Here is a 9,838-nt window from a genome sequence, read left to right as displayed (position 1 = left end):
GGTCTGGAAATGCTGGGGTTAAAGGCAAGCCTGGGGTCCTCCTTTTCCCCCTGCAAGCCATGGGTCTGGAAATGATGGGGTTAAAGGCAAGCCTGGGGTCCTCCTTTTTTTCCCTGGAAGCCATGGGGCCATGGGTCTGGAAATGCTGGGGTTAAAGGCAAGGCTGGGGTCCTCCTTTTCCCCCCTCCAAGCCATGGGTCTGGAAATGATGGGGTTAAAGACAAGGCTGGGCTCCTCCTTTTTTCCCCTGGAAGCCATGGGTCTGGAAATGCTGATGCAAAGAGGTGTGTGTGTGGGTATGTATGCACCCAGACTTGTTTCCCCATGCTGATACTGTGACCCTTGAGAGAGATTCAGAGAGGGAGATGTAGAGCGGGAAGTGGTGCTTTGTTTCCCTCTTTAGATCTTTTGTAACATGCCCTCGACTTATCCACGGGTCATATCAAAATCCATGATTTTGGCCTCAAAAACTGCCCTCGACTTATACATGAGGTCGACTTATACATGAGTATATACGGTAACTGAAAGAAATTGGTAGTATGTGCTTTCATAGACTTCAGTCTACTTCTTCAGATGCATTTGGTGGAGTGGAAGCCAAGCACAGACAGATATATACCATTGGTATGTGAGGATGTCAATTCAAATTGGTTAAAGTCCGGTTGTATGGCGGTATTTCAGTTAAAAGCAGAAGGATGGATGAATGATGGTGATTAAAAAATCAAACAAACAAACTTCTGATGGTTTTCTTTGCCAGGGTTTTTTTGGGCTGTGTGGCTGTGTTCTGAAAGAATTTATTCTTGACATTTTGCCTGCAACTGGCTGGCATTTTCAGACCCTTCAGACCCTTTCAACCCTCTGAAGATACCAGCCACAGTTGCAGATGAAACATCAGGAATAAATTCTTCCAAGAACATGGCCACACAGCCTGTAAAAACCCCACAGAAAACTATGGATGTTGTCTGTGAAAGCCTTCGACTTCACAAACTTCTGATGTCTTGCTATTTGGGACCAGTTATTGATATGTGCAGTATGTGTCTGTCACCGCAAATAGATCTGTTTATGCTGTTGTGCTTACCTGTCATCATTCAGCAAATAAGCACCTGAGCAAGTCCTCATGCCTTTCTAGGGAGCTCTCGCTTTGCACAATCTGGCTCCAACCAAAGTACTATAACCTACACCCCGGTTTGTTCCAGCTGAGCAGAGACACTCCTGTGTTCCCAGGGAGGCTTGTTTCCATCACTTGGAAGGTGATGAATCCTGGCTCATCCAAGGAGTATGAACTGAAAGTGAGCAGTGTCCCCCAATTGGCTGCCAACATCTCCAGTTCCAGGTAATTCTGAGGATTAAGCAACACTGGAAGACATCAGTTGCTTATGGTGTCTTAGTAAGCTTTAGTCTCATACCTGCCAACATTTTACAAATAAAGACAGGGACATGTGTGGCCAAGATGGCAAAAATTATTATTTGGAAGAACACACAAGCTAGGAGAGGCTGCAAGACTTTGCTTTTGCTTGATCCTACAGGGAAGAGGAAGATGTCACCCTCCCCTATCCCCTCCTCCCTTTTCCCAACTGAGTTAATTGAGTGTAGATTACTTTTGTAGTTGGAACTCAGTTTTTCACAACTGAAATAAGCTGAGGACAAAGGAAGAAAGTGGGTGGTGGAGGAGGAAAAGGCGATATTTTAACAGCAGTTGAAAAACTTGGGGACAATAGAGGATTAATTGTGCCTGCCAAATCAGGAGGATATGTATGTGTGTGTATGTGCCTTCAAGTCACCTGTCAACTTACGATGACCCCATGAATTTCATAACGTTTCTCTTAGGCAAGGGATACTCAGCGGTGGTTTTGCCATTTCCTTCCTCAGAAATACAGTCTACAGCGTGTGGTATTCATTGGCGGTCTCTCATTTGCCATTAACGAGGACTTATCCTGCTTAGCTTCCAAGATCATATAGGATCTGGGTATTTAGGCCCTGCTTCCTTACCCACAGACAGAGCCTTGCATATTTCACATATGCACTGCAGTCAAGCAAGAATACAGTGTCTTGGAAACTCCTTTATCTGTTAAAAACAACTTTTCTAGACCTTAAGGAAGTGAAGATAGGCTTGAGAAATGGAAACATATATGAGTAAAGCTTGATGTGGTGCAGTCTCAGATGCCTGTGTAAGTAACAGTTTTGGATGCCAAGGCATCAAGATTCATGACTTGGTATAGCTGTAGACCTTACTTCACTATCTTGCAGAGGAAGAACAGACAATGCAAAAACATGTACCCCGAGACCACAAGGCCTGGGATATGGACACTCTTTCCAATCAGCATGATTTCAAAGTCAAAACCTTGACTCTTGCCACACACTCCTGTATTTCTAGGAATTTGTTGGAGTGTCATAGCTCAGTGGCAGAGCACCTGCTTTAAATTCAGAAGGCCCCAGGTTCAACCCCAGCATTTCTAGGTAGAAATGAAAAAGACCCATCTGAATCCCCAGAGCTGTTGCCAGTGAAGTTACCAGACTTACCTGATTCTGTATATTTTAGATTGCAGCTTCCATCAGCCAGTTAACATGACTAATGGTGAAAGATAATGGGATGTAAAATCCACAAGAACTGTAGGGTATCAGGTCATAGAAGATGTGGTATGGAAAATACTAATGTAGAAAAAGCACTTTTGAGGGGTAAAAATCACTAATGTTTCTGATAAATGAAAGCTTGGATTTCAGAAGCACCTTACAGTCCCTGGTCACACTGCATGTGCCACCCAACCCTGGCAATGACATTAGTCAGTGCCATCTGTCAATACTATTGCATTTAGCATTCTCTCTCCTCTGCAGGCTACAGTTGGGCTTTAACCAAACTGCAACAGGGCAGATTTCCCTCCATGTCCCCAATACTACTACTCCTGGCTCAGTGATCACTGTAACCCTGCAAGCCAACCTCCTTCACCCAGATGGAGATCCTGGTTTTGCACATATCTATCTGCTTGTCATGCCTCTGCCTCAGGTGAGTCTTAGATTAAGGAACCTATAGAGGGGAAAGGGACCAGGAAAGCAGACCAGAGGCCCATCTCATCTAGTGTTCTGGTTCTAGCAGTAATGGAAGAGACACTACAAAAGTCTGAGCAAAACTCCAATAGCTGTTGCCAGCTGCTTGTTTAATATGGAAAGACCATGCTTCTGTGAGCCCCACCCCCGATGTTTTGCTTTGTTAAAGCCATCTAAACTAGTATCCATCTTCATACCTTGGATTGATTCTTCCTGTTACTCTCCACCTGCAGGTGCAGATCTTTCCTTCCCCACTCTGCAGCGTTGCTTCTGCAGACGGTTCCTGTGACCCACCTCAATCTCTTTGCCACAGCCAGCATTGGACAGCTATTTTGCGGATCAGGGATGAAGCTGGCATTCGATCAGTGCAAGTGGAAGGGGGTGCTGTTGTCCCTCACCAAGCTGATGGACCTGCGGAGTTGGTCACTTACACTTCAGACTGTTGCTCGCAGCAGGCCCAGCTGATAGTTACCAACCTTCTTGGAGAGACATATCCATGCCAGGTGGCAGCACCACCTTCTACACGCCCTGGCAAAGCACTACCCAGGCCTCCTGATGTGAAGGCAAGGGTAGGTCCATCTCCTACTTCAGCCTGGTGGTGTTGGGCATTGCTGACAGTCTTTCTGACAATTGACTGGCTAGGATTCTAAGGCTTCAGGATAACATCTGTCAAATTACACAAGAAGAGCTCTTAAAGCAGAAGATGCCCTCTCCTGGAATATTGTAGCAGTTCACTGAGCTACAGAAAGGATTTGATTATAGGATGCCAAGCAGAAGGACTGTTTCTGGGTAATCGACTCCTGTGGGACACTTATGGTCTACTGACATTGATTGGATTGGGATCCACAGATGGTCAATATACAGGAAGCTGAAGGTCCTCCCATTCCCTTGTCCGATCTAAGCTACTCTTAAGTCAAGCTAGATACAGACCAAGCATCTCTACTGTTCATGTGGGTTTATGAAGCTGTCTTCTGCTGGAGATGACTGGGTCTGCTAGCTTAGTACTGTTGATCCATCAGGCTGTAGATCTCCAAAGTGAATCTGTTGTCTTTTGGAGATTGACTGTTTGAGATCTTTTAACTGGTGATTGAAACTGGGCTCCTGTATGAAAAACATATGCACTAACACAGAGGTATGATTGTTCTCAGTAGGGAGCACCATAGAGCCTGGTGTGGGGCCTGAACACACAGCCTTGCTGCTACGAATTCTATGCTATGCTATGAATGGCTTCATTAGACTTGGGATTACTACTCCAGCACTCTGAGCTCACCAACATCATCTGCAGTGCCTTTCTCCTATATATCTGTGCCTGTACCTTTTAAAAAACTCTTTGTCCCTCTTTTGAACTCTGAGTCTCAACTTGTCTGTTCCAGTTCTTATTCTGCTTCTGCATATCTTTTGCATATACATTGCCTTTTGACCTTGCCACCTGAAGTTCTTTTCCTTTCCAGCCATTGCATTGTTTGCCAGAGTGCCAAAGGGCAGAAGATAAATATGCATGTAGATTGTCAAGTACTTAATTACATTTCTCTTTAGTGAGCAACAGTTTAAAATAGGCCTACACACTTTTTCTTTTCAAAAAAGAAAGGGTAGACTCACTTTTTAATAGGAAAGGTGACTGTTCAGAAGGAGGCCTAGATTATCTCTGAGAGTCCTTGGCCCCAGAGGGTCTTCTGTTGCTGCTTGGCCCATATTTTGTAGGTGGATACATTACTTGTGGTGTATTCACACTGTACAATTACAGAAATTTTGGCTCCATCCTATGAAATTCTGGGAATTGTAGCTTCTTGAGGTACTTATAATTCCCTGCCAGAGTCCTAATGCTGTAGTTCAGGGGAGTTTCTTAAAGAATTGCTCATCAAACTACAAACCCCAGGATTCCTAAATATATATACACAGCAATTAAAATAGTATCAAAAAGGATTCCTAAATATATATATATACACAGCAATTAAAATAGTATCAAAAAGCTGTAATTCTACAGTGTGAACCAAGATCAAAACCTTTGAACTTTTGTTCCAAGCGCCAATCTTACTCCTCACAGAGGGCCATTACTGCCTTACAACCCTTGGTCTAAACCATAATTCTTCTCATTAATGTTCTTTTTAAAAGACATCTACACAGGTGGCTATCTTTATCATGTGTTTGAGGAAACTCTTTTATCAAGAGCGAAAATTATGCTGCTTAATAAAAGCTGATTGGAATGAATTCTTCACCTCAATACGTGTAAAAAAAGCAACATCCTTCCCCTCCGTGAGTACAAGTGTCCTAGTGTAACACCAGGTACAAGCTAAAGTAACGTTTTCGTTGTTACTATTCCTGGACTCATTGCCACTGCCTAATCCTCCTACTGAAGAAAGACTGGGGTTTAGTGGTTTAAAAAAAAATACAGCTCAGCTAATTATTCTGTTGGTGTCATAGCTAGGATCTTGTAATTTGTGTTGCAAATTGATCTCCAGTTTTCAAACATCTTTTAGGCCTTCTCCCTTAGTGAATAATGTCAAAATGTCTACTTTTGATCAAGGACCTGTTGTATACTTTTGCCATAATAGGTACTGGTGTTTCCTGGAAGCACTTGTTTAAATTTATAGGGGATACCAGTTCAATCCAGCTCATAGGTCTGGCCATGGGGGAAAAGGCCTTCCTCTTCCTCACAGGCTTATCATGGCCTCCTTCTCTCATTCAGCTTCTCCTTGTCCCCCACAGCCTCCTTTGATTCACTCCTGAAATTTCTTCCAATGCTGTTGCTTGGTGTGCAGGAAGAATTTGTTTTGTTTTGCTTTGCATTGTAGTTAAAATGGTGTTGGACGAATCCTGTAGATATTCCCTTGCCTTGTAATTGGGGGCAAGGAACCAGAGATGTAAATAAGAAATTATGTGTGCATCTACTACTGCAGAGACCTCAGCTTTGGTCAAATCTTCTACTTATTTTCCCCCTCAGAGTTGACACTTGAGAAATGGAAATTGGGGTGGGGAAATTAGTCCATTTTGCTTCCTCCCATATTCAGCTTTTTAAAACCTTAAATCCTTTCCCATGAATAAAGGTAATTATCAAAATAAAATTCTCCTTCGTCTATACTAACCAAACTCAGTGGAACAGTTATTTTTATCACGAAGAGGACCTTGTTCTACTTTCCTCCCATGCAGCTGTTAAAGATGATGACTTTATTGAGATAAAGAGAGAGATACCAATTCTAATTCAGCATCATAATCATGGCTGGATATATAGGGATTTGAAACCCAGGCTTTTAAAGAGTTAAACATACAAAGCCTTGGGCCAAAATTAATAGAATGGTCAGTCTTACTATCTCTCAGATTTGAATTTTTGTTAATTCCAGATCTTTACTTCTGTTGCATGCAGAAATCTGCCCCCCCAAGTTGTAAATTCTCACCAAAATGAGCTGAATTAAATTTTTCCCTCATCCTTGCAACTTGATTCCCACGAATCCCATCCTCTTTCTTTATGTTATACGTACTAATCACAAGTTCATAGTCTTTGTGCCTCACACAATTGGATTTGCACTGAAGTGTGTGAAGGCACATGCAACCCCACAAAAGTAAGCAACCTGTTATTGTGTTTAATTCGATTAGGGAAACAGATATGAAAGGCAAAATGTTGACACCTTTCTTCATGTGGGCTCTCTCACCAAAATCAGGTGGAACATCCCACCAACACACACCAACAACTAGAAGTGCTATTAGTAGCAGGTTTCTTGGGAGGCACAACTTTTACTCAGCAACTCCTTCACATTTGCTCTGAAGTAAAGGAGAAAAGTGTGAGGAGACCTGTTTATAGATATCCCATGTCCCATTCAGTTTGGCCTTTGCTGGGTTGGCTTCTCTTCCCTAGAATTCCTTTCAACTAAATTTGATCTGTATATTTTTGACTACTAATCCAAATGGCTCTTTCTATTTTTATGCAAATTATTTTTTTATTTCCAGATGTTTAGTTTTTGGATGTTCAAGACTGATAGGTTTCTGTTTATAAAGATAATTATGTTCATAAAAGATGTCTTTCCTTTTTTTTTAGTGTGTTGTCAATAAATTCAAGTGAAATGCAAAACAGGATGGTTGAGCTCCTAATCATTACATCATCATCAAGTCATACAGTAGTTTTATTGGGTAGGGGGCTTTCTCCCACCTTCTTTGTTCCTCTCTTTTCTTTTGTGGAAGGGCATACTTTGCAAACCAGGTCAATAATTCAGCACATTCAAATACGTTTGCTCTTTAATCACACAATGATTTCAGTCCTTTTCTATATATTAACATCAAAATAAATACAAAATTCTTAAAGAAGAGAGTTAGAGGACATGGGTGCAACTGAAGTAACGAAAGGTCCATGTGCTAATACAGATTTAATTTGATGGCTTTTTTTAACACAGGGAGTTGTGTGTTGTACCTTTCGACCCAACAGAGGGAGACAGAGGCTTATGAAATGGTGAATGATTTCAGCATGGGTGAGAAAAGGTATTCAAGTCACCAACTTGTGGTTTTAAAAGAACGCCACCTGGAAGGTGGGCTGGACCTAGCAGGTTGTCCTGAGTGAAGGGATGGCGGACGGTGCTACAGGGAGTGGGGTCACTAAGGCAAGAGCATGGTCTCAATCTCTAACTACCCGGTTTATGGAACAAAACAATCCAATACAAGATTAAAAAGTTTAAATGTCCTAAGGATTATTAGGGGGTATTCACACTTTTGTCTTGAGGAGATCCAGATCTCTGTGGTGATGCAATACCAGATCAGTGTTCCCACAATATTTTGTGTCTCTGAATCTCTCCATGGCATTTTAACCCTGTTGCCATTCATGCTTGCCATTGGAGAGATTTAAAATGGAGGTGCCCCCATTTTTGGGAATGATATAGCACAATCCAAATCAATTTGGTAGTGTACTCACTCTATCAAAGATGTAGGTCATTGCGACTATTAGAAAAAGAGCAAGTGTGAATGCCACAAAAATAACCTGGTTTCACACCAGGTTATTTTCGTAGTGTGAATGGGCCTTAGTATGTGCAAGTGTGGATATAAACTCAGGCAAGGAGCCCCATGGGGACACAGATTGAAAGAGCCTTTTTTCTCTCATCTCCCCCTAAGCAGGCTGGGCCCTACTTTGAGGCATAGGGCCTATCTGCATGGCACGGGCCAAATAAAATTACTTCCCCCACAACCTCTCAGCAGGGAGGTTGGACAACAGCATTGCAAACAACATGGTGTAGTGGTTTGAGCATTGGACTCTGGAGACCAGGATTCAAACCCCAAGTCAGCCATGGAAGCCCATTGGGTGACCTTGGGCAAGTCATATGCACTCAGCCTCAGAGAGAAGTAATGACAAACCCCCTCTGAAGAAATCTTGCCAAGAAACCCCCATGATAGGGTCACCTTAGGGTTTCCATAAGTCAGAAACAATTTGAAGGCACACAACAAAGACTGGACAACACATGGCCTCTTCAGCACCAGAACTGGGGTATACCCCTCTTAAACTGTAGTAAAAACTGTAGTAAAGAGCATGGGCGGCTCTTTAAAATGTGTCCTGGTGAGCCACCATGTGCCACTGCCACTGCCACCAATTCCTTGCTCTAAAGTCAGAACAAAGCACCCATTTGATCATCGCTGGGCCTATTCCTCTGACCTCAGAGCAAACTGATCCATGGTGGCAGGGGATGCACTGGTTGGCTCAGCAGAACACACATATGCAAACAGTCACCTGTAACAAGAGGATTAGGGCAGCTATGGGGCCAGGATACTCTGGAGTATCCTGGCCAGTGCAGACAGGGCCATAGTGAGGCATCTGACTCAGACAAGAGATGCTGAGTGGAGCAGTAGTGGCAAGCCCCAGATGTTACTCTAGATCCCTTTGGCCCTCCCCATCTCTGTCTTCCATCCTCTAAATGGCTCTATTTCCCTCAAGTGTACCAGAGGACCCTATACCGCTGACACCCTGTCAGGCCAGTCACTTTCTGTACATAAAATGGACACAGGCACTGTCTTGTCCCTTGCCTCGGGCAGAAAATTATTACAGGTAGCCCTGGTCACATAAGTAGCTAACTAATCTCAAAGGTGCACGGTGATGCCGCTCTTGTTGTTTTTGGTCTTCAATTGGAACCAGCCATGCCATTCCATTTTCTCAGCTTCATGGCTGTTGCTTTTCTGTCAGCTGAGGATCCTCAGAATAACATGACAAGAACTGCCTCATTAATAAGGAAGTCACCTCTTCAAAGAGAAGATCAAAAAGAGGAAAAACAGTAGACTGGCATCAAATCAAATCAGAGGAGACATAATACTGTAAGGGTGTTTGTGTGTGTGCCTGCAACATTCATCTAATGATTATTTGGAGCAGAAACATAATGGCCTAGATTTTTTTTTCTTTAAAAGGGATTGCAGAGTTTGTATAAGCCAACTCTTGGACATGAGGGCCAAGTTTCAAATGTTTGCTCAGCTGTGGGATACTCTCTTGGATTAGGCTTCTCCAACCAGAGAACAAGTACCTAGCTCTTTGACTTGATGTACAGATGAGTGACACATGATTTTCTGATACGTAGTAACAGTAGTAGAATAGTGCTTATAAAATACTGCTCTGCACTGTTAAAGCACAATCATTCCCGTTTTACTGCTATGGGTGCCTCCTGTGGCATTCTAGGGTTTGCAGTTTAGTGAGCTCTCAGAGCTCTCTGGTTTAGAAGTCTAAATGCCCCTCCCTAAGCTGCAAATCTCAGGATCCCACAGTAGGCAGCCATAGCAATTCAAGTGGAGTAACAGCACTGTAACAGTGTAATTGTCCCTTAGGACTCTGGAAGACAAAGGT

General features: G+C 43.0%; 1 protein-coding gene across 4 annotated transcripts in view; it reads left to right on the top strand.

The window, feature by feature from the left end:
* VWA7 (von Willebrand factor A domain containing 7) overlaps window positions 1–7,089 on the top strand; it is a 35,836-nt gene extending 28,747 nt beyond the window's left edge. For 3 of the 4 annotated variants that reach the window (XM_042454483.1, XM_042454487.1, XM_042454484.1), the window contains 3 exons: window positions 1,194–1,330; window positions 2,830–2,998; window positions 3,273–7,089. In XM_042454483.1, coding sequence (XP_042310417.1) covers window positions 1,194–1,330; window positions 2,830–2,998; window positions 3,273–3,689 — 723 coding nt within the window. In that variant the 3' untranslated portion in view covers window positions 3,690–7,089. Of the gene's footprint in view, window positions 1–1,126; window positions 1,331–2,829; window positions 2,999–3,272 lie in introns of those variants that run through there. The other variant, XM_042454485.1, reaches the window with a different exon arrangement.
* Window positions 7,090–9,838: the final 2,749 nt, after the last annotated feature.

This window comes from Sceloporus undulatus, chromosome 2 (genome assembly GCF_019175285.1).
Source record: "Sceloporus undulatus isolate JIND9_A2432 ecotype Alabama chromosome 2, SceUnd_v1.1, whole genome shotgun sequence".
Classification (NCBI taxonomy): domain Eukaryota; kingdom Metazoa; phylum Chordata; class Lepidosauria; order Squamata; family Phrynosomatidae; genus Sceloporus; species Sceloporus undulatus.
Note: the sequence above shows the minus strand (reverse complement) of the source record. Positions and strands in the feature narration are given on the sequence as shown.